Source organism: Poeciliopsis prolifica, unplaced genomic scaffold, assembly GCF_027474105.1.
Source record: "Poeciliopsis prolifica strain line A6 unplaced genomic scaffold, Auburn_PproV2 SCAFFOLD055, whole genome shotgun sequence".
Lineage (NCBI taxonomy): Eukaryota > Metazoa > Chordata > Actinopteri > Cyprinodontiformes > Poeciliidae > Poeciliopsis > Poeciliopsis prolifica.
This window is the reverse complement of record NW_026562430.1, coordinates 2,740,478-2,764,982: the sequence shown is the minus strand read 5'-3', so window position 1 is coordinate 2,764,982 and position 24,505 is coordinate 2,740,478. Positions and strand designations below refer to the sequence as shown.

Genomic DNA, 24,505 nt, shown 5'->3' with positions numbered 1-24,505 from the left:
AAACTGGACGCATTTTGGAGTCTTTCTATAATGGTTCAGGGGTTTGCAACATGTGGCTACGGATCCGCACGTGTTAATAATTTACAATAATAATAAACTTAGCAATGTTTTTAAACATAAAGCTAATGAAAATAATATTTTTGCATTATTGCATGTTTTTAAGAAATGTTTGCATCGTATTTCTAAACTAGTGGTGGAACCGTAAGGTCTTTTATTAGGTTATGACCTTTTTTAATACTCCATATTTACAGAATTCAACAAAATGTATATCCTCTATTTTTTTATTCTAAAATTCAACACTAGAAATAAAATGGCTGCTGGTTACAACAATGCAAAAAAGAAACATAAGGTAAATAAATTGGGTAGAATATGTCTACTTTTAAATATATGTGATTAAAAATGCTGAATAATGTTTAAAATACTGATACAGGTGGCTTGTATCATTACTTTAAAACAAAATAAGATTAAGCTATTGTATGATACTTTCTTTTGAGGGATTTTAAAATCACTCAAAAGTGAGTGATCACTTTTGAGTGGTCACTTTTGATCACTGGAAAGTAATCACTTTTGAGTGGTCACTCGAAAGTGATCATCTTTGAGTGGTCACTCGAAAGTGATCACTTTTGAGTGGTCACTCGAAAGTGATCACCTTTGAGTGGTCACTCGAAAGTGATCACTTTTGAGTGGTCACTCGAAAGTGATCACGTTTGAGTGGTCACTCGAAAGTGATCACTTTTGAGTGATCACTTGAACTTATTACTTTTGATCACTGGAAAGTGAAGTGACCACTTTTAAATTTAACAAAATTTAAAATTTAACATATTTTAAATGTGTTAAAATGAGTTTCAACACATTTTCATGGAGAAGAAATCACCATATGACCTGAAATCAAAACAGGAATTCTGGATCATAAATAAAAGTTTTATTTATTTCAAAAAGTAAACAAAATTTATGAATGCGTTTTCATTGTCTGAACAGTTGTGCAGCGACGCACGCGCTGAAACCTCACGAGGCAATTGTTTTCCTCGCGTGTCCGCAGCGCGAGCCAGTGGTGCAGCTTCGTGCGACCGCGCAGGTCTCGTGTTTTCCACCACGGACAGTAATTAGAGAGCTGGTGCGACCCCTTCACAGAGCTCCCACTCCACTGCGACTATTATTGTCCACACACTGAAACGTGGGTCAACGTTTAGGTATGAAGGGTTTTTTATTTTTAAATGTCTTACAGCAAACTTTAAAAATTTTTAGCCTTCTAACTGATTGGTTGTGTCTTGTAAAACCATAAACTTTAAAATAACTAGCTAAAATAATCATATGAAAAATGCTAATAGACATATACTGTCATATTCAGTCATTTATATTTGGAAAAAGGTAATTTATTTCAGTAAGCCAATTACAGTTCCAGTTTGAGTTCTGAGCTTTTATGCCTTGACTTTCTGCACTCCTTGTACAAAATTCGGACTCTAGTTCCAGAATAAATAAAAAATAACAGAGGTCATGTTCGCTGCAGCATTCTAAACATTAGTAATATAATTAAGTTTTCTTCCTATTCTGTTTTGACTATTTTCAGTGCTTCCCCGGAGTTTATTTTGAAATCTGTATTCCCCAATTTCCGCTGTTGTCTCGCTTGCAGTGCGTAATTTGGCGCAACTGGACGCGCAACTCAACGAGGAATTTCCCTCCTCCCAACTCTGTCTGTGGGTCTCTGCCCATCGGAAAGGCTGGTTCTCCCGCTAAGGTGTGACATTCTCGGCGTGCCTCACTGGACCCACAGCCGAAAAGATGACGGACCCAAACCCGCCAGACTCCGCCGGCGTCCCGGAACCGGCTTCTGGAGTGGAGCCCACGGCGGTGAACGGCCAGTGCGAGCAGACGGAGAACAACACAGAAAGTCAGCGAGAGGGTTTCAAGATGGATCAGGAGATGAAGATAACAGAGAGCATTGAGGATCGGGGTAGGTGATCCCAGAAATATTCATTTTTTGTGCGTAATTTAACTAACAGGTGGTTAAAGTCTGTTTTAATATGTGGTTTAGGTTATTATGGCATAAGATTAAAAAATGTTCTCATCTGTTTTCTATCTAATTGACATTGTTTGCAAAGACAGTGAAAGTATAATAGTAAAATTAGAATTATGAATTTGATCAGAATTATTCTGGTATTAAAAATATTGGTGCTAAAGGTTCCTCATTTAATCAACCAACCATTTTTATCTAGTATGTATCAGCAATAAGTAAAACTGTACAAATAATAATTATTAAATAAGTAAGTAGCTGATTGGTATTTGTAAAAGTATATATGTGTTTTTGTGAAATGATATTTTCTTCACAACATGCATCACAAGTCTAATGAAATCAGTAAATGCTGCCATAATAAATATAAATAAGTCTCTTGCTTTAATTGTGACACATTTGGGCTTCCATAAGGATAAATAACTTAACTGAGATCCAGGAAGTTTATTTTCAGCACTTTGCTTTAATTTTTGGCAGCTCACAAATGGTCAACATGTCCATTTATGTCGCTTTAATTAATTCTATAAAATACATTTTGTCCAGTTCTGTTCAGTTTTGTCCACTTTATTACAAAATAAACAAAATACAGTCAGGTTCAGAAGATATCGTGATGCTAATTAGTAAAAAATAGAAAATTAGGGAACGTGAAGTTTCCATTGAATATTTGTATTGCTTCAATCATGCATGGGGTGACAGTGGAAAGGAACTACCACCTTTTAGCAGGTAACCTGACAACGGTTCAAACGTCTTTCTGCTTTAGATAAAATGAAAGCAGGAATAACTAAGATTGTAGCACAATTTGAGAGTTAAGTTAGTTCTTTTATTGCTTATACTTTTCTTCAAGTCGTCATAAATCATGTATGAAGCTCATGAGTCATTTTAGCTTCTGGTGAGATAAAGGGTGGATATCAGGGATCCTGTCAGTCAAACAGCCTGAACCTTCAGGGTTCACTTTATTCCAATTTAATGCAATCATTCTGCAGGGAGAACATTTTCTCCTAATGCAGTTTCTTCACAGTATCTCTGAGGTTTCTTTTGTTGTGTTCCAAGGACATTTAGGTTTTCTGCAAACTAACAACCAGGGAAGATTTGTATACACTCAGCAACAACCAGAGCAGAATAAAGGAATCAGAGCCAGAAAACAACATGTCAGCATGTAAAAGAGAACGTTTTGCCCCTGATATTTCTTCTGGGAGACAAAGTTAGAGATTGTTTGCAAGTTGAGAACCTCAGAACTACAAAAGTTTGGATCTCTTGTCGTGTGTAGGTCTTCTGGAGAGCAGCATGCGCCTGAAGCCTCATGAAGCACAGAGTTACCGAAAGAAAGCTCTGTGGGTGTCCTGGGCGTCCATCATGGCCACCATCATCCTGGCTGTCGCCGCTTTCAGTGAGTGACATTATTTCGTGGAAACGCATGTTTGGATTTCTAGTGTTTGCTCACGTCTTCATCTAATCCAAAGGTACATGAGGGCTGGTCTGGTCTATAGTTATCATAAGCAAAGGCAGTTTGCTCGAGGAAATGACTGAGATCCTCTCTCCCACTTTTTCCTTTTCTTCTTCATTAGGCAGAGAGTAGTTCCTGAAAAGAGTTCCCACATTGCTGCAGTGTTGTTGATTACCTGCAGCAGACGAGCATATTAGGGCTTCCAGCTACTAATGTCATGAAGGATCATTATGTTTTTATTTACCATACACAGCAACTCGTTCTCTCCCTCTCTCTCTCTCTCTCAGACTGTATGCAGTGTTTTCGTCAGCGTGGCAGGACGAATCGTTGCTCTGTCACACATCAGATTCTCTCTTCATAAATAAAACATGCCACTGCTTCCAGATTAGATGCATAAATGAGACAAAGTGATGAATGAGGGCAACGCAGCAGCAGGAGTTACTCTGTTATTACTCAGACAGTTGTTTTCTTTGATTTCGGACCCAATAATTACATGACTAGACGACTCCAGTGGTTTAATAATGTAAGAGTAATTTATTTTAGACACCTCAACAGTTTAGAAGTTCTTAGAGCTGAAACGATTAATTGTGATAAGTTGACTATTGAAATAATTCTCAACTTATTTAGTAATTGATTAATCACTAACTGGAGTACAGACTCAAAAAAGGTCATTTGCTGAAAAAAACCCAACATATTCAGAACACTTATTAGGTCAAAACTGTACAAATACATATTTATAGATTGTGCGTTTACGATAAAAACACCTTTGCTGAAAAATAAGTTTTCCCCAACACTCAAATTCACTAAAGGAATGCTTTTATTGGATTTTAGGCATCAAAACATTTATTTTCTTGTTTAAAAAAGGAGCCGAATTGTTGGTTTATTTTATTTTATCCGATCAACTGATTAAGCATCAGAATAACTGATAGAATAAATTCCAAAAATAATTGTTGGATCCCTTTAATTTTATGTGTCGATGTTTTTTCTTCTGCCAAATAGAGATTCAGTCAGAGAACTCATTCCTCATGACACGTTTAGACAAAGTTTAATGCATTTTATTGGGATTTTGTGTCAGACCTGGTAAAAGTAGCAAAAGGACAAAGACACATGATATTTGAATGATACAAATTAGTCCAGATTTCCTTAATTGTGGATGATTAACCACAAGACTGCATGTAAATAATTCACATCACCTTTTTAATTCAGTGTGCTAAAAGCCAGTGTCAATATATTTTGTGTTTTAGATCATAAACACATTATACAGCAGCAGAAATTGGGCGTCTGGAAGCTTTGTTTTTAATTTGAGTCTGTTGTTTGTGTCATGAATTGCTTAAATTTAAATTCATCTCTATGAAAAATTAAAAATAAACTTGAAAATAATAGTTAAATAAGATAATTTAGGACTTTTAAGTGACACACAGAAACAATGAAAGTTTTCACTTTGATTATAGCATATGTATTTGTACAGTTCATGATGTTTTTCTCACTTTCTCACATTTTCAACTCAAGCCTGGACCTTAAATTATCCCGGTAATTATTACGATAAAAATAATATTGAGCACTTTCAAGTAATGTATTGATAATGGGATGAAAATGCAAAATCACTCTTTTATTTTGTAAAGAACACTTATATCCAAAATATAAGAAAAGCACAACCAAAACGGTGAATTGTGATGCCTTTGTAAACAAAATTGCCCTTTAATTATTGAGCTCTTTTAAATTACTGTACAACTTATTGATTATTTCTTCAGGCTTAGTCACAGCCACCACCTTCAATGTATTTTATTGGGATTATGTGTGAATTGAACCAAAAATATGCACAAATATTGTTCAAATTTGCCTGTTCCTATCAAAATCTTACAATAAATATTTGTTTTATGAAGAGAAAATGTGAAATCCTGACTGTCAGAGGTCATTTTTCGGTCATGCCAGAGCGTTTTGGGGCCTCTCCCCTCCACTCCTGCTGCTGCTCTGTGGCCCTGAAACCATTAATGCCACTCAGACTCTGGAAAGCGAGTTGTTAGATGTTTTTACGGTTGGCAGCTGCAGCAGCAGAGGGGGGAAACATGCATGTTTATGCCACAGCTCACACCTGATACCCTGTCTGCGCATCCTCTGACTGAAACATGGCAGGACTGTTTGACAGCAGCTGAGCGAACCAGAACAAAACCAGTTTCTGTTTGTTTAGGCTGAACACCAGCTTCTGTTTTTGTTCAATAAAAACGGCATCAGTCGGTTAAATGTAAAAATAAAAGTAATACTAGACAGGTCAGAGCGTTTTCTAGACAAGCAGCAATGAAGAAGCGAACAGCAGGGACTTGTGTGTGTGTGTGTGTGTGTGTGTGTGTGTGTGTGTGTGTGTGTGTGTGTGTGTGTGTGTGTGTGTGTGTGTGTGTGTGTGTGTGTATGTGTGTGTGTATGACACCCACCCAGCTTCCTTAGGAGCCAATTAACCAGCACTGGGTTCAGTTTTGACGACCACAGAGCTGCAGCTGAGTTATTTATACAATATCTCGCTTTTTCTCCTCCTAATAAAGGAGAAAGAAGATTAGAAGGTGACCTGGCTTTCTTTGTTACAGTGAGCATTTATTAAAACCAAGAAAACACAAAAGTGTAGTTTGTTTTGATTAAATACTGTGCAAAATTTAAATGTTTATGTTTTAGGAGGGGTTTATTTTTCTAAGTACAGTTGTAGCATCTGGGATCTCCAGAAGCTAAAAGCTGCAACGATTAATGCCAAATAAGCAGCAGAAAGCTTTTATTGTTCAGGTGTCTTAAAGCTACACATCAGGTTCAGCTACTGATTGGCTTAATGCATTAATCTTGTTCATAACCATTTCAAAAAAACAGTTTTGATCCCAGATGGAAATTAAATGTTGGCTGCAGGCAAAAGAAGATCTCCTGTAGCAGTCAGTATCACAACGTCCTGTTGTCGTCTTCTTGGTTTGCGCCATTCACGACATCTGATAGTTGATCATGTGGCTTGTGTGATGTGAAAAAATTGCTTCCATTGCAGTTTTACGAAATGAACCAATTTCTATTCTCATCTCATTTTGGCGCCAAAACTTTATATAGAAAACAAGATTTTGTATTTTAAATGTTCAATTAAGCAAATTTCCTTTCAAAATGTCCAATTACGTTCTTGAAAACACAGATTTTGTTGTTGTCTGTAATGTTAGTAATTTTAAGAACATTTGTCCTGTGCTTTTAGCAGCAACAACCCCACATCATGATCCTTCCACCTCTGTGTTTCAGCTCAGAGTTAGCGTTGCTTTTCCTCCAAACTAGGATAAGTCAGAAGCCAGTTTATGAGTTGCTGTATAAACTGGGGGTTGTGTGCGTTGCGTCCTCACCCTTTCTTATTTGCTTTGACATCAGCAGCTGTCAGTTTCAGGCTTTGTCTCCTGCTTATTTAAAGCAGATTGTGTACATTAAGTCAAGTTTTCAAGCTTAATCTGCGTCACAAACGACTCAGAGACTCTTCTATTCTGCAAGCGGATGAGATTAATCTATTAGTGATGCAGCTCCACAGACTTCAGGTGTCATAAAAAGATCCCAGTCGGTGATTTGTATGCAGGGCTCGTTTGCAGTGTGAGTGCTGCAGTTTTTGATTATGTTTTTATCCTTGAGAGAAACATGAAGATGAAACAAAAGCAGAGGATAGTCAGGAGCTTAAATGGAGGAAAAGGAAACAATATGAGCATCTAGAAGCTCTCTGGCCCCCTGTGAGTTTTTCTAAAAATAACCTGGAGAGGCAGATTTCTCCCCGCTGATTCAGGTGCAGAAATGTTTGCTACCTCCAAATCAAATTTCAGATTTCTCTTCCTCTTGTCTCATCTGTCCGGTTTTCTGCAGGAGTTGATAAGAAAGCAGAACTGATCTGCCGTCCCACATTTAAAAGAAACGTAAACGTTGTGTTTATCTGTGTGTTTTCTTGCAGCTGTGTCCATCATGCGCCACAGCGCCTCTGCTTTTGGATTCGCTGTAAGTCCACACCAACACGTCTCAGATCTGAACGGAGGGGAATGACGTGAATTGCATGCTAAATGTTCTTGTTTTGTTTTGCTTTCTCGCTGCAGTTTGACGCCACGCTGGACGTGTTGTCCTCCGTCATTGTGCTGTGGCGCTACAGCAACGCAGCCGCTGTCTATTCTGCGCACCGTGAATACATGTGAGTGCAACTTTTCCACATTTTGTCCCATTTCAAGTCTAGTCTGTAGTGTTGGGAGGTGCTCTGTTTGTTGCTCAAATTTCCTGAAGCAGCAAATGCATCTTCTGAAAAGACTTTCTTGATTTGGGTGTTGAATTGGTTTAATACGGATATCGCCACATATTGAATGAAGTAAAAGGAAATTACTTGGCAAATAAATGAGCAAAACAAACTTTGACAGTGATTTTTGTTTTCAAGAAGATGTAAAACATGTTTTTTATTATTTTTTCATTCAGTTGAGAGAAGGAATTGGTAGTTTGACATATGCAAAAGTTTTGAAACAATTTTTCTAAATCTTGTTGAGGTATTTCAAGAAGAGAAAATTAATGGAGAAAATATATTTTTTATTTTTTGCTTGGTGTATAAAACAGATATTCAGCTCTGGAAAAAATAAAGAGCTGTATTTAGCGTCCCAATCCACTCCATTCCAGTAGGTGGCGGTAATGCGCACCAAAAAGTTGCTTTCCAACCACCTGAAACAAAGCAGAAGAAGAAGACCTGGCCAATTAGCTTCACCTGTGGTGAGTTCAGGTACTTGGAAAGAAGCGGAAACAACAGTTTTATCTGGAATAAAACTTTTTCCACCAAAAAAATACAGGATTTCTTTGTGGAATAACTTCCTTTTTTAATAAAACTGAATTAAAAACCTAAATTTGGAGAATGAGGTCAGACCATGTAAGCTGTCCGTACCAGTGCTTTCTCTTACCTGTCTCTGTCGCCATTGTTCCCAGTAGTTCCATACAAAGACTTAAAGTTCACAGTAAAAAAAAGAAACAATTTTCTGTGGTGGATAAAAGCAAAGTAAATTATGTTGCATATTAAAACAAACAGAAATTTTTTACTTATTACAACAGAGAAAGGAATTATTGTCTCAAAACAAGCTCATATCTTATTTCAAGTGTACTTAGATATTAAACTAATATGTAGGATTTTGTGTTTTTGGAGTATTAAACTGACCAAACTCCATAACCCAACATTGTGGGTTATGGAGTTTCTCTGTGTTGGTTAAGCCCAACACAGAGGCTTCATTTACAGCGTGAGTCAGATAAAAGCTGGATCTGTCTGTGCTGCGTCTGAAGGAGCATATGTTGGCTTCACACACACCCAGGAGTCGAGACTCATCTCCGTCTCAGAGGAGTATCAAGTAATTGCAGGAGAGACGATGGATGAGATCATGTCCTCCGGAGGAGAGATGGAAACGTTCACTGAAAAACATTAGATATTTGCTCACAAATTGAACCAAACTGATTTGGTTTTGAATTTTTGATCAACATGGATTCAATTAACTTCAGGCTTCATGATTTCTTCCCTCCAATTAGCTGGTGATCAGTTCAAAGTGTAAACAAATAACAGTAAATCTGACCAAATATTTTTTATCTTTGTACACTTTGAGGCAAACCTAGCTCACAAGTAAGTTTTCAGCAAAATATATGAGCTTGTTTTAAGTTAGCAATTCTTGAATATTAATAAAAAATAGTGCTAGTTAAAGAGACATTTTCTGCAAGTGGAACTAGGGTTATCAATATTAAGGAATTATTAACCTAAAATAAGCTCCCATATCTTGCTGAAATTCCTTCTCTGTTAGTTTTGTCTTGTTTCAAGTGTGTGAAGATAAACTAGACAAATATTTGTGGTTTTGCAGTGTGGTATGCACCTCAACTTGCACTCTTTGTCTACTTTTGGTTCTGCAGACAGCAGCGCTCTCTTTCACCAGCCCGCCAGGGATCCATGTTGTTCTTTATTTGTCCACCTGTCTGCGTTTCATAAGCGAGACGCGGTTGAACGGTGAGCCCCAGAGGCTGTCTGGTTACCACAGTAACACACTTGAGGTCTCATAACACAAGATATTAAGGACTTTTTTTCTCGTTCTCGGAAATCACATTCAAAGCTTTCTTGAAATAGAAACACCTTTTGTCGATCGGATGGTGATTACTCTCTGCTTGCTTATGAAGCCCAACAGAAAGGTAGTTCATCTGAAAGCCACAGAGAAACCAGCAGCATCGGCATTGTGTGGGAAACAGCAGGGAGCCAGTCAGCGGGGATGTTTGTCCTGCTGCAGACTTCCCAAAGGGATGCTGGCTGTTGCCGTGGTTACCTCATCCAGTGCAAGCCCTGCTTTCCGAGTGTTGCTCAAGAGCAGCCTTCAGACGACGAGCGCGCTCACTCTGGTAACCATGCATGACCAGGACATATGCTCCAGCTGGCTCCTGCCTCCCTCTGGACTCGGTTAATTGGATGAAGGTCGTTAAAGGACATCTGCTGCTTCTCAATCAATACTCAAAGCACACACATATACACTCCCTGTCATACTATTGTCATGTAAGGAAGGCTGGAATGTGAAACCACACATTGTTCAGATATTTTCTTTATTTTATTATTTTTTTTGTTTCCTGTGTCTGGTCATCATCTGACTCAGAGCCTGCGCGATCCTGGGAGTGATCTTCATCCTGTCCTCCCTTTGCATCATGGGAAAGGCCATCCATGACCTGGCCACCAAGCTGCTGCCAGAAGTGGTGAGAATTGATCAATCACTAATCCATTCTGTCGTGAAATAATTTATTGTAACACTAGAACAGGCAGGAAAAGATTCATAAAAGAGAAATCTCACATTTAGGGGTAAAAATAACAAAATCATCAGAATACTTTAAACTATTGGTGACAGCTGCATGGCTAAACACGGTCGCCTGACTTTCTGCCTGCACACATGAACTGGAGCTTGGGAATGCATGACAAATGCTGCATGCATAATCAGATTTTTCAGTGGAATCTGTGGTTATTTTTGCAGCTCTGTCAGATTGTAACAGGGACTTTCTGCCAAAGATTTCAGAGTTTGAAACAGATGATCTAATATGTACCTTTTATAGAATCCAAAATAAACAGACATGATCATCGTTGCAGAGAGAAATGGATACAAATAATGACTATTGAAAGATGGTCATTATCTGAAGAATGGTGACTTTAAGAGGAAATAATAAATCTGCTTTTGTCATAAGAATATTAAATGAAGGTAGTTATCTTTACATTATATGTCTTAAAGTGGCACAAACACAAAGTTCATCCTGAACAAAAACTAGTTTTAGGTTCAGTTCAGCACTAAGTTCACTACTCCAACATGAACTAGTTCTTGCTTATATAAACTATATTTAATTATGGCTGAATCATATTTTAACGCTTTTATCAGAAAACAAGCTTAAATTTTAAGCAAATCATTTTGACTACTTATGTAATTTCAGTCACTTTTGACTCTTACTAGTTTAGTTTTTTCAGCTGTTATTGCACAGTCTAAAACAGAAGTAATAATATTAAACCACTGCCAGATACTTCAATAAAAGAGGATGCTATTGCACATTTTTAATAATCCTGCAGTCAAAAGAAATAGAAAATTGTGTGATCTTCATCGTTTAAGTAAATTGGCTGACATTGGACCTTCCATATTAACTGTTTTCTGCACATAAATGTAAAATCAGAATGAGCAAAAATAATCTGTTAGTTTTGGGAGTTGTGACCTGAGTATATGTAGTTAAAATTACAGTGTTGTTCCTGAAAATCACAGCAGAAATCTTTGGTTCCACAATTTAAAAATATCCTTAAAAACCAACTTAAAGGTGCATTGTCACTGATTAAGTTGTGATGTCATCGCCATCGTGATTATAAATGTTCAACATTTAGGATTTGGTTGTAAAAAGGAGTAAGTTTTGTGCTGGTTTTAGTTTTTCCAAACTCTATTTTTTCGTTTTTTTCTCGCTAACTGTTTGTGAGGATGAGGTGCGACTCTGCCGGTGCTGCTGGATGAAGAATGTCACAAATCTCAGGTGTGAAGACTCGCAAGCTTCAACACTTCTGTAAATAGCTTTATCGCCCTGCTGCTAGGCGGTAGTAGTCGCTATAGATACAGCTTTGCTTCTTAATTAAATTAGTAAAAATAATCATATACAGGAATATATAGGGATTTTTAAAAAGTATAGATTACTTCATTTAAGAAGTTAAAATTAAATGCAGATGATATAACAGACTGACATCCATTTATATTTGTTTTATTGTTGAAACCACAAACTTTAATGTATTTATTAAAGTTGTCCTTTTTTCAATTAGGCAAAACTGCAGATTTGTTTTAGGTTGAATAAAAAAAAAACATTTTTGCATTTTGCAGGTTTTTTGTGTGTGTGACAAATGCAGTGTATAGATTTCAGAAAAATCTTTTTTTTTTTACACTCTGCTTTTATTCACAACATTGCATTGCTTAGGAAGATAAGATCTAAAAAATGTGATTATGTGTGAATATTTAATGAAAGCAGTGATTGAACATTAATCACCTGTTATGAAATTGACAAATCTATATCTGTTGATCGACAATAATCATGTTTTTAATGGATTACCAAGCATTTGTTAGAAACTCAATCAGTTTTCCAAATCCTGTATTGATTTATTGGCCTGCCTGTGTTTTCGCTGCATTCATCTGCTGCTGCAGAGAAGCAGACGGATGGGGCTGAAACATGGCCGCCACCAAAGCATAAACAAACCCCGACAGATTGTGTTTTTCTTCTTCTTCTTCTCCTCTCACACTCGTCTTGTAGCTCAGCCTTCCTCACTGTGCCACAGTTGGAAATTAGGTACATTTTCCCCCTCAACCCCACCTCTTCTTTCTCTTCTTCATGAAATATTAATAAGGTAAGCAGCTGCTTAAAGATGCAGGTTAGATGAAGGAGGTTGGTTTGACACCTGGCTGTTCCTCTGTACCCAATTAGCGTCAGCTAGTGTCCACAACAAAGCCTAAAATCCTTGTTTATGTCTGAGCTTGAACTCCTCTCCTAAATTAAAGATATTTTAAAAAATCTGTTTGGGGAGGAGTTGTCCTGTGGGACTGATCAACCAATCAGAACAGGAGTTTGGGGGAGAGTTGAACAAGAAATGAATCTGCTCTGAAAATAAATCAAACACTTGAAAGAAAACTTATTTTTGTGGGATTTTATGATACACCAGCACAAAGTAGCACATAATTGTGGAGCTGAAAGTTAAGGATGCTTAAAATGTTTAAAAATGTTAATCTTAAGTGTTTAAATGATTTGTATAATCCACGAATGAAAGAGGTCAAAGGTAAAGTTGTGAGTGAGGCTATAACAAATGTCCAAAGCTTTGAGCAACTCATGGATGATTATTAATCATCCAAAAATAAAAAAAGGACAACATGTTGTTTGGGAGAAAAGTAACTTTGCAGAACAAGCTGAATGCACTCCACAGTGAAGCATAGTGGTGGTCTAATTATGCTGTGGGGTTCAGTAAGGAAAAGAAACAAGAGCAGAGTTGAAATATTTCACTCTAGTTAGTTTTTCTTACTGGAATTTCCACAAAATTCAAATTTTTTAATATGCACTTTTCATTTTACAGATTTTCTTGATGTATGTTGTAAAAAATAAAACTCTTCTCAATCATGCCTCATAATTATCGATTAAATATGAATAATTATCGTAGCGGAAGCTTCCAGTCGTGGAGGAAGTCGAACTATATCTGATTCCTGTGGTTCTTGAGCTTTTGTTTGAGCTTTAAGCATCAAAATGAGCTTAAATCTTACAGAACGGCTCACCTGTCTTCCCCACTAAAGAATGTAATTGATGGTGTGAACATAATCTGCTCAGTGGGTTTCACCCCCAGCACTGAGTCAGGTTTTCTCTATTCTTTGATGTGTAGGGAGCCAAAGTAGCTTTTCATAGCTCCAAGGCTGTAGTGCAATATTAATGCTGCTGCAGAGGCGCTGAGAGCTCTGCAGCCTTCCTTTGTGCTCCAGCTTTTATGCTGCCTCGCTTTCTTCTCTGAAGTCTTAAAGGAGCTACAGAAAGGAATGCTATTAAAGAGGTTTTAGCAATTAAAAAGAAACAAAAATGCTAAAGAGAGTCCTTTAGGGGAATTATTTTCTCGACAGCAGAGTAGGCATAAAACTGAAGCTGCATTGTCGTCCTCCGTCTCTTTCAGGACGACTTCCTGTTCGGCGTGTCCATCGTCAGCGGCCTGGTGTGCGTCGTCCTGGCCATCATCAAGTTCATGCTCGGCAAGGTGCTGACCAGCCGAGTGCTCATCACCGATGGTGAGCAAACACAGCAACAGGAAGTCGGTGCATGCCAGAGGAATTTCATATAAATGTGTAAACAAATGAAATACAAACAATAAACAAATTAAAGATGATCAGATTAGCACAGACATAAGAATGTAATGTTTCAAATTCAATCTGCTCAAGAAAGAGCAATAATAGCTTATAAGATTAAATTTGTAATTTAATGTCTTGAAATTCGACTCCTGTCTCTTTAAGAATAAAACTTAGCCTTTATAAAGTCATCGCAACATGGCTCCTCTATTGACACTTGAGCAACATTTATAGCAGCGTTTCACTGAGAAGTAGCTCCTGTAATGAGCTCAGCTGTCTAACGAGGTGTTTGCTAATTGCTGCTGGCTAGTTTGAAGGAACTGAGTGGGGACGGCGATCCGTCTTGAAGGTGGAGCTGCTCCAACCAGGCATTTTTGATGCTGAATAAATTATTTCTCAAACTTGCATAAAATAAAAATAAATCCAGGGTGGATTCATACATGGTGCTGCCACCATCGTATTTCACATTTCAAAATGTGTCAGAAGCTGAATTAAGTTTCTATTTCCGGTTTCCAGGATTTAACTCTCTGGTTGGAGGCATCATGGGGTTCTCCATCCTCATCAGTGCTGAAGTGTTCAAACATGAGCCCAAGGTGTGGTACCTGGACGGAACAGTAGGGGTCCTCATGGGCCTCATCATCCTCACCTATGGAGTCAAGTAAGTGCCAACAATGGCTCTGGTTCTGATTAAATATGTTAAAAAGTGTGTAATATTCAAAAGAACTGATGGAAAAGTAGAAATTCTCCCACTTTTTCACATTTTGTCACATTACTTTGTGCTTTAATGGGATTGTTTGTGATATAATTGTGATCATAATTTGCTCTCTCAGTAAACATTTGGATAAAACCAGAATTATTCTTCCACTGAAACACAAACAGGTTATAGTTAAAATTTTTTCATTATGTTTTTAAACCTTCCTGACTGAGAAACTGAGATGTAAAGGTACATTTTTACATTTCAAACTCGAAAGTTTTATATATATTTTTTTTGTTTGTTGTTTCTCATACAACATATCAGAACTAAATTTTAGTTCTTTTATTCAGATGATTTTCATCCACGGAAGAAAACAAATCCAGTGTTTTCCAGAGTTGCATGCTGGGATATGGAGTTTTCTCCTCAAAGTGTCGTCTCTGTCCTCCAGGCTGCTGCGGGACATGATCCCCCGGGTCAGGCAGACCACCAACTACGAGCGCTTTGAGTGACGGGTCACACAGGACACAAAGGGACAGACTGGGGACAGGAAAGACACTCTGTCCACAGAAACCCACTCATTCTTGGAGCTGAAAACGTCTCTGTCCGCCCACGACTGGACTGACAGTGACAGCAGTGACGGATGAAACCTTTCTGAACTTTTCTGTGTTTTCCAGTGTACATACAGCATATCTCACCCCGGGTCACAGTGGGTGGGCTCTCCGCTTCTTCTCGCCTTCATTCGTGTCCAGAGATTCAACTCACGGTTCCTGAAGGCCGGCGCTCTGCTGGACTGAAAAACGCTGCAGCTGATTGATGGAGCGGCTCTCGATTACCACAGTTTGACTTTTTTATGACTACAGAGAGGATGTGTCAGTGCAAAGGTCCATTTGGCAGAGGAAGCAGGTACGGTGCGATGGTGGCTCAGCTCCAGCTCTCAGCCCGGTCCAAAATGTCTTTTCTTTATTTTGACAACCCCCCCCAAAAAAATCCCATTTTACGTTAAACTTTTTGTTTCTAGAATCCAAAAATTTCAACTGAAATCTGAGTACAAAGATTCAAATATGGAGTCAAAATTATTATGAAACTTAAAGTTTTTGTCAAAGATTTCTCAACAGATCAATAATTTAAAGATCCTAATTTTTATTTAGTCCAAAAGCTACTAGTGTCTAGTTAGTTTTACCGTATTTGACTGATTGATTAGAAGCTGTGAGCATTACAGAGTAGAAGAATTTGGTTTCTATGAGCAAAGCAAACTAATATAAGCAGCCAAAATAAAAACTATGACTTGGAGATTGATTGATTTAACAGCATTTAAGACATATTTGACAAAAACTTCAAATTAGGTAGAGGGCAGTAATAATTTTGACTTCAACTTTATGTATGCGAGACAGTCGGACAAATAGAAATAAGTCAAAGTTTAATATTTTTCCTCATATTAAGCCTATGTAGTAAAGTAACTGAACAGGGTCAGTAATTTCACCCTCTACTGACCAAAAGAAGTTACTGCAACATCTACAACAAATCCATTTAAACCTGTTTAGTTTTAGTTATTTCAGCTAACTCTTTTTTAAATTTATTTATTAATCTGAAACTAACCCATCAACTTTAAAGCCTGAATAAACATCCTTCATGTTCATAATTTACTTCTTTCCTGACTGGAAATACATCATCCAAGCTATTAACTGTCTTTGGTCATAAATAAATCTGAAGCCTTAATTTTGCAGATTGTAAAAATGTAAATATTAGTAGACAGTCAGATTTGATTTGTTGGATGTGAAGGTCAGGTTACAGCAGGATATTGTTCTTTTTAGGAGCTTTCCTCATAGCTGTAAATGATTGTAAACACTGTGCTTTGATGCTAATTTGATTGTAAAATAAATCCGTCTTTTATTGCAGCATAATCTCAACATGGAAACTGTAGTTTATGCTGCAGCATTAAAACCTGGGATGAAAAGTGAAAGTTTACAAGTTTAGCTTGGTGAATTGGGGAATATGGGGAGTATTTTTTTCTTTTGCGTCCCCTCGCAGTTTTGCGACAAATATTAAATAAGTTGCATATTGGTAAATTTCCCTATTTAAAGGTTTAATAGAACAGCTTTAAATGAGATGCTTCCAGACCATTTATACTTTTTGGATGATTTTTAATTCGCCTCTTGGTGAAGACTCTAAACATCAGACAACAAATACTTTACCAGAGTATTGCACTTTTTTATTTGCAGTTGAAAAACACTAGGACATTTCAGCAAGATAGTTTTATGTAGAGGGTGAAGTCATTGGACTTTGTGCAAAAATATATAGTCCACACTAAAGGATTATAATGTTTTATGCTGCCAGCTATTCTATAAAAGCCTTGATTAATTATTAAAGTCAATTTTCAGTTGGTGTTACTGATAAATTGATCAAAAAGAAAACAATCTCATGATAAATTGTGATAAAAATAAGAGTGATTCCGGACGGTATCAGCTTTTTATTTATTCACACAAAAACGTTCTTTCTTTTTAGGAAAACATTTCAACTTAATAAAGTTAAAATAATTCAAAATAGTCTTGTTATGTTTTTCTGGGGATTCTGTTAATTCTGAAAACAACTGGTTGCACCAGGTGTATGATTTTATTTGCAAAAACCATAATGATACAACAATATATATGGCTGTAAACTGAACTGGACTTGGATGCTTCAGTTGAAATGTTTCTGTTTCATGAAGCTGCTAATTAACACCATGACAGCCTCAGACAACATATGATTCTTAGAAGGTGATTCAGTCACACAGTTATGACTCAAAGCTGCAGAACCTGGGAAAGCGGATCCCTCTTTCCTCTCCACGTCACTCCGCAGGCTGGTTTGCCAACATGGGGTTATTTTTGCCTGACGGTGTCACGCTTTGCAGCTGAATCCCAGGGTAAGAACTGCACCCCTACACTGACCCGTCCCACCACACACTCTCTCTGCCCTTGTCACACTCCCTGGCGTTCGTCCCCAGCTGATCCTCTCACAGAGCTGCCATGGGACAGAGCGGACCGCGCCGAATGGACCTGGATCAGAGTGCTGAAAACTGATACTGCTAACGAGGAGGGGAAAAAAGTCATTTTCTTTAACTGTGATATCCAAACGAGAGAGTGGGTTTTTCTTGACCATGACGGATACTGTAGCTGAGGAAGAGAAGGACCCTGACATTGAATTATTTGTTAAGGTGGGCACTTTCTATATCATTTCTGCACACGAAAAAGGGAAAAAAACACACCAAGAAATAGTTGAATTTTTGTGTATTAAAAGTAAGTTCATAGCAACTAAAACAAACGATCAACAGTGTGTTGAGTGCGGCTCCTTTAAGAGCATGCATGCCATGTTGCTGTTGTTGTTGGTGCTGATTTTCCATGTGTTAACCTGACACCGACCTGCATTTGTGTGTTGACAATCTCTTTCTTTCTCTGCCCCACTGAATTATTACTGGACTCTTTTCAGCATCGGGAGTAAAACCTTTGAATATCTTCAAAATACGACCCGGTTAATGTTAGGATCTTTTAACTTCCTGTCTGTTGCAGAGATGATAAATGTGGAGACGTTTTCAACATCAGGTCTGTTGTGGAATGTGCCTTTAAATAGTCAAATACAAATAAACATTTACTCAATCAGATAGTTATCTGAAACTCTTGTAAATGTTCTTTTATTGATGTCGAAATATGATGTTTTTTAACCTTTAGCAGCTCTTTGTTGATCACTGTAAATGTTTTGCGTAATAAAGTTGATTTTACACAAACAGATATTTTGTAACTGATTTAAATTTTCTTTAACACATTTAATGATAGGACAAAAACAGATTTCAGTGGCTAAATTGCTTAGCATGCTGCTAGTGTGTTAAAACCAGAGCTTCAAATGGGCATTGAGGCGGTTAATGGAAGCTGTGTGGATTATTCATGCTGGACCTTGGATCTCATTTCATTACAGTGTCCAGTTGCAGACACACAGACAATCCCAGCACATGTGAACTGAAGACACCTTTTACAAAATTTCCAACTTACAAATAAATTACTGTTGAATGTGTAGCAAGACAGAAATTTCCAGACAGGGCTTTGTCAAGTCAGAGATATCCAGACATTGCACTGCTCTTGAATTAACTGGACTGGATTTCAGGATTTTGACTGGTGTGTGTGTGTGTGTGTGTGTGCGTGCGTGCGTGCGTGCGTGTGTGTGTGTTTGCAGGCTGGGAGTGACGGGGAGAGCATTGGAAACTGTCCTTTCTCCCAACGTCTCTTCATGATCCTTTGGCTGAAGGGAGTCGTCTTCAACGTCACGACCGTCGATTTAAAAAGGTGAACATGTCGGTTTCTATAACGTATTTTTGGAGTTACTCATCAGAAAATCATTTGCTGACATCTGGAGCTGCCATGCGAAGCTCATGCACATCTGGAAATCCGAGAGGCGAATCTGTGACATAATTTCCTCCGATGAATTGCCAGTCACATGAGGGACTTTGATTCAAGACTTTTAATGAGTCATTAAGTGTTAGGAAATAGGTGGAAATGTCTTGTGTTGCTTCCTTTGCTGTCCAAACAATTAAATTAATTAATTGAAATTTATTTCTTCAGAGCTTGGCGCTTTGTCATATTGCATCACAAATGTTTGTGGATTCATTTGTACTTTATTTTAATTGTGTAAATTAGACCAACCCATATAAATTCAGAATAATGAAGAGGAAAGAAGATTGGATTTATTTTCTTTTACAAATAAAAATCTGAAAGTGTGATGTGCATTTTTGTCAAATGTCTTGACTAGATTGTTTGTTTTTGATCAGGAAACCAGCTGATCTTCACAACCTCGCCCCGGGAACACATCCGCCATTTCTTACCTTCGAGGGGAACGTTCTCACAGATGTCAACAAGATAGAAGAGTACCTGGAGGAGATGCTGGGTCCACCCAAGTAGGCATCACAAACTTAGACATTAAAATGGGAACAAACAGCATCCTGACTGCTAAACATCTGCCGCTCAGGTATCCCAGGCTTACAACAAAGAACCGTGAATCCAATGTTGCAGGAAACGACATCTTTGCCAGGTTCTCAGCTTACGTCAAAAACACAAGACCAGAGAAAAATCGCTGTGAGTCCAATGTTGACCCTAACAATGGTCATTAAGAATATGTAAAATCTAGTAGTTTGTTAACATCCCGTATAATGACTGGACAATTATTAATCATTCAGATAAATAGTACAATAATTTTCTGTGGCACTGAAGGTGGAACAAAGTTTGTAAATCATCTGACATTGTTACCGTTTGCTTGATGTGTTGAAGCTTTGGAGAAGAGTCTGAACAAAGCCTTGGCAAAACTGGACGAGTATTTAATGCGCCCTTTTCCTGATGAGGTTCAATCTGGACGACACAGCGGCGAAGGCCCGTCCACCCGCAAATATCTGGACGGCGATGAACTGACACTTGCTGACTGCAACCTCCTACCCAAGCTCCATGTTGTCAAGGTAAACTGCCTTCTCCGTTTATCTCCATTCCCATCCTGCTTGCTTTAATTATTTGCTTTTGACAGGTGGTTGCAAAGAAATACAGAAACTATGACATCCCTTCTGAATTAAAAGGGGTGTGGCGTTACCTCGACAATGCCTACAAGCGAGACGAGTTCACCAACACATGTGCAGCAGATGTGGAGATCGAACTGGCCTACCAGGCTGTGGCCAAGAGGTTGGAAAAATGAAGCAGCAACTAATAACTTCCAGTTCTAAAGAATATTACATCTGCTGCTTAAATGTGATTTGACATTTTCATGACTTACTTGTAAATATATCTCAATCTAGTAGTTTCTCTGAGTCAAAACATGTATTAAAACAAGAACTAAAGAACTTAGCATATTCACCACAGATGAAGCTAATGAAAACAATTATTTTCAAATAGCATACAGAACAGAAGCATTATTAGCTATCTTGCTAAAGCTAACATAACTTTAGCATTTAAGCTGAGTGGATAGACAAGAATAAATATTATTTTTAAGCAATTTTCAAAAATCCCCCAGATATTTTGTTGCATTAACGTATTATTATTTAATTTCCCTTTTTGGGATCACTAAAGTATTTTTGAATTTTAATTTGAAATATTTTCTAAATGCCAGAATAATTGTATATAATATTTTTTTCAAGCGTTCACTAGTGAGGGCGTGGTGCGCCTCACAAAATACACGGTATCATAAGAAAAGAAGATTATGTGGATCATTTCCTGCAGAAATATGTGTGGAGTGTTCACTTGTTTGGTGATCCAGTGCAACAGTAAATGTGGCAAAGTGCTAAATATTTTAAAAATCTTTTATCAAAATTATCGTGAGCGTAAGCTTTTTGTTCCCCTGAAACCATTTGATCAGAAGTTTATTAGTCACTTTAGGAAACAAGATCAGTGAAAACATCATTATCTCCTTGCAGAACCTGATAGCTTTAAGTAACTTATTAGCAGGCTTGCTTCCTTTATTGCGTGATAATGCAAATAAAAAATATGTGTTTAAGCCAAAGTAGTTGAAGCTATGGTAGCTTTGCGAACCTATTGCATGTCCTTTACCCCATTTTCCATGTCGTTAGAACCATTTACTACAGTTACAGCTCTTACTGATACTCTTATCTCAAAATGTCAGATGGACTTTCATCATTGTCTATCACCATTCTGAAGCAACAACCACACTGTTAATCTATTTAAAAAAAGAGGAAGAAGATTATAAAATGAAGCTATTGAACATACTCTGTCTTGTCATTTAAACAGATTTAGCATTTTTGATGTATTCTGATCTCAAGTGCCTTAGTGGGAAACAAGCTCACCTCTCCTGTACCTTCAGCTTTTTATATCTGTACAGTACATTGTGTTTTTCATTTATTCAGAATTTTTCCACATTGGATTTATCATAATCTATAGAGCTGTGTGAGGACTGAATAAACTACGGGGTATAGCTTAACGTTTTTAAATAGAGATTATATATATATACACATCATGAGCTTCTTCATGATCTTTCTAATGATTAGAATTGTGAACCTACTGTGTTTACTGTTATCCTTATTTGGGTAATAAAACCATGTTCTCAGACTGGGCATGAGATTTGTTTTTTATTATTATTATTAGTGTGTTATGTAGATAACAAGTGAGAGTTAAAGAGTAACAGAGAGAGAAAGTTTGTATAGACTTCGTCAGCAGTTACACATTTCCACTTTATTTTTATTTTTCAACTTACACTTACAAAACATATCTTTTAATGTGTTTTGTAAGGTGGAATAAAATAATCACCTTATTTTATTTTAGGTGATTTGCTGAGTCACAAGTTCTGTGAACCATAATGAGAAATAACAAAGACCGGTGCCGTAAAATGTGACAGCATTGTTTATTGTCCAACAACCAGCAGTACCGGCAGATGACCAGCAGATGGCAGTGAACACAAAGTGTTTGACTTTCGCTGCATAAACTCCATTCGGGATCGTCTTGCATTTCTATGTCAAAAAAACCCCCACAATCTCGCTTTGTTACGTCTTTAAGGTCTATGCTGTACATTTTATGACTTTAGAAAATAATTTATTTAAAACGAATTAAAAATAATACATTTAAAAATACATTTCAAAATTTTGTCAGTTTTTCAGTTGATGTTACTTTCACATTGTTAAAATATTATGCATTTCAAAATCCAAATATTTTTTGTTATTCCTGTTAAGTTAAAATCAATGTCAACAATAGCATGATGTAAGCTAATGAAAGCATTTATGTTTGATACATAAATCAAAAATCTGAATGTTTAAAGGGCCAGTTACGCCATAAAGTATTGATAAGCTGTTAAAATATCAATAAATAGCTGTTTGTTTCATCATTCAGTAAGCATTTCTTTAAATTAAAAAATACTGAACATCTTTTCACACTGGTCAGGATTTTTGAGCATTGAGTTGGACACGTGTGGAGCGTCCTATCGTGTTTTACGTTTTTTGGGGAGGGTGATAAAACTCAGACGGTGCCTAACTCTATGATTGGGGCAGAGTGAACCCGGGTGGGAGGGGCACCAGTACGCCGAGCCTGCCTGGGATCCAATCTCCCCAGATCGCTCAGCACGCAGGGACGCGTTCACCCTGTTCCTCTCTGATCTTTTAACTCTCCCTCCTTCCTTTCCAGCAACACCAAATCGGTTGTGGATGGATTTACTTCAAAGGTAAGCTTGTTTTGTCAGCTGAAAGCCGTGGCGGGCATTGTTGTGGGCTCTTTTTGCCCCGGCTGCTGCTGGTGTTAAAGGAGGCGCAGTGTTTTAGCCGCGCACTTGAGCTCGGGAGTGGGCGACTTGTCATTGCGGTGATGCGTGTTTTGTTGTTGGTCTCCCGAGACGATCAAAACAGCAAGCCTGCTGTAGCTGGAACCCCGATCAGCTCAAATTTGTGGCGTAAATGAGGGGAAATGATGCGGTAAAGCGAACAAAGTAGCTAACGGTTATTTAGCCATTTATGGAACGAGGACGTAAGTCGCCGCGCGAGCTTGGGGTCCCATTGTCAGCTAGCTTAACATCAAACTACAATATGGTTAAAAACACTGACAACGCAGGGGACAGAGTGTTTCATCAAAACTGAAAACACGGACTGTTTTCACACCAGCAGTCTAATTCACAAGTGCTGGAAGTGGTTTCAGCCCAGCTTCACCTGTGTTTGACAGGTTTTCAACTCACTGGTGGAGAGGGGATCATTTACATGTCGCTGTGCCTGAAAAGCGACCTTCCTGTCCCCTTATCGTTGCTTACTTCCTTGTGTGCTTGGAGGACTCTGAACAAGCAGCAGCCGGTTCGCCTGGTTCTGAGTCGATGTTGCCTTTTCTTCATTGTTTGGAAATCAAGTCGTTGGATTTGTCTCAGAGCCGGCCCAAGGCTTAAGCGAACTTTGCTGCTGTTTTGATACATAGAAAAATTCTATCTAAATAAATAAATTTCACACTTTTTACTATTTTCTTTTTAGTTAGCATTCTGGCCTTAAAAATTGTTAAAACACCAAAAATGTGATTTGAAATAAACATTTCATGTTAAAAAGATTCACTGATATGGAAATTATTTTTGGTGCCAATCTCAAATAGTAATATTTATTATTAAACACTGATTTAAATGTAAATTGTGATAGCATTTTAAACTAGCTTTAAAAAGATTTGCCTCTTTGAAGATTGACTTATTTCATATTTTTTGGAAGGTTGCATTTTATTTTTGGACTTTTGCATCTTGGGGATACATTTGCCAGGGAGTTCGGTGATTATGTTAATTTTGTCCATTTGAGAACAAGCAAGCCTAATTAGTAAAAGAACTCTCCTTCAAAGGTGCAGTAACTGTGTCAGATTAAGTAATTTGGCTCATTGCAGAAGCACTTTGCAAACCAGTTCAGCCATGTTTGTATCTTTTTGTAATCAGGATGACATAATGAGTTGTTTATATGACATTATGATGGAGGATCTTTAAGCTATTTGCATTGTTTAATGCGAGATCCTTGACTGTATACATTGCAGACTAATAGTGACCGTCCAGAGGTGAGCCTTGGACTGACCCGACTTTATAAAGAGCTCTTTCAGCTGCTATTTTTTTTTATTTGCTGGGGCCTTGGGATTATAAATCCTGCAGCAAAGGAGCTTTGCTTCGGTGGCATGCTTCACTGGCAAGGAATCGTTTGAGGGGTGTTGGTGCGAGAGGGGTGGGCTCTGGTTGAGAGCCAGCGGAGGGTTTGAAGACGGAGGGGAGCTGAGCTGTGGTGACGGAAAGTGAACGCGTTTGGCTCCCTGTGATTAAAGGGCTCCTGTTCTCTCTCCCTGAACAAGCGAACACATTCACGCACAGGCAACACCTGTCTTTTCTTAAAGCGAAACAGTTCTGTATTTCCAAAACAAACATCTCCTCTATAAGGGATTTTAATTTTAGTGCAAAGTTTCAGATTGTGTAGACGGGATACTGAGAGATCAAATCAGGAGGGAAAATTTGGGGCACATGCTCTCCCAACATCCAACTCTTGTGGGTGTTTTTTCCATCGTCTGGTATGC

The 24,505-nt window shown here is 37.8% G+C and overlaps 3 protein-coding genes across 3 annotated transcripts in view; all 3 read left to right on the top strand.

Moving 5' to 3' along the window:
- Window positions 1–984: 984 nt before the first annotated feature.
- LOC129379054 (transmembrane protein 163-like) lies at window positions 985–17,162 on the top strand. The gene is made up of 9 exons (XM_055059623.1): window positions 985–1,190; window positions 1,631–1,951; window positions 3,276–3,395; window positions 7,393–7,436; window positions 7,532–7,623; window positions 10,079–10,175; window positions 13,630–13,741; window positions 14,315–14,456; window positions 14,941–17,162. The coding sequence occupies exons 2-9, from the start codon at window positions 1,780–1,782 to the stop codon at window positions 14,999–15,001; spliced, it is 840 nt and encodes a 279-aa protein (XP_054915598.1). The 5' UTR covers window positions 985–1,190; window positions 1,631–1,779; the 3' UTR covers window positions 15,002–17,162.
- A 259-nt stretch (window positions 17,163–17,421) lies between these two features.
- clic5a (chloride intracellular channel 5a) lies at window positions 17,422–21,561 on the top strand. The gene is made up of 6 exons (XM_055059624.1): window positions 17,422–17,682; window positions 18,693–18,802; window positions 19,285–19,410; window positions 19,482–19,588; window positions 19,781–19,962; window positions 20,028–21,561. Exons 1-6 carry the CDS (start codon window positions 17,626–17,628, stop codon window positions 20,190–20,192), a joined length of 747 nt encoding a protein of 248 aa, XP_054915599.1. The 5' UTR covers window positions 17,422–17,625; the 3' UTR covers window positions 20,193–21,561.
- Window positions 21,562–22,544: 983 nt separating this feature from the next.
- Window positions 22,545–24,505, top strand: part of mgat5 (alpha-1,6-mannosylglycoprotein 6-beta-N-acetylglucosaminyltransferase) — a 47,727-nt gene continuing 45,766 nt past the window's right edge. Inside the window, exon 1 of the mRNA XM_055059586.1 lies at window positions 22,545–22,658. The gene's annotated coding sequence lies outside the window, so the exon portion shown is untranslated. The remainder of the gene's footprint in view (window positions 22,659–24,505) is intronic.

Coding starts and splice junctions, on each gene's coding strand:
- LOC129379054 (XM_055059623.1), top strand. CDS start 1,780: ATGACGGACCCAAACCCGCCAGACTCCGCCGGCGTCCCGGAACCGGCT. Junction 7,624..10,078: donor TCTGCGCACCGTGAATACAT/GTGAGTGCAACT, acceptor CATCTGACTCAG/AGCCTGCGCGATCCTGGGAG. Junction 14,457..14,940: donor ATCCTCACCTATGGAGTCAA/GTAAGTGCCAAC, acceptor TCTGTCCTCCAG/GCTGCTGCGGGACATGATCC.
- clic5a (XM_055059624.1), top strand. CDS start 17,626: ATGACGGATACTGTAGCTGAGGAAGAGAAGGACCCTGACATTGAATTA. Junction 18,803..19,284: donor ACGACCGTCGATTTAAAAAG/GTGAACATGTCG, acceptor GTTTTTGATCAG/GAAACCAGCTGATCTTCACA. Junction 19,411..19,481: donor GAGATGCTGGGTCCACCCAA/GTAGGCATCACA, acceptor TCTGCCGCTCAG/GTATCCCAGGCTTACAACAA.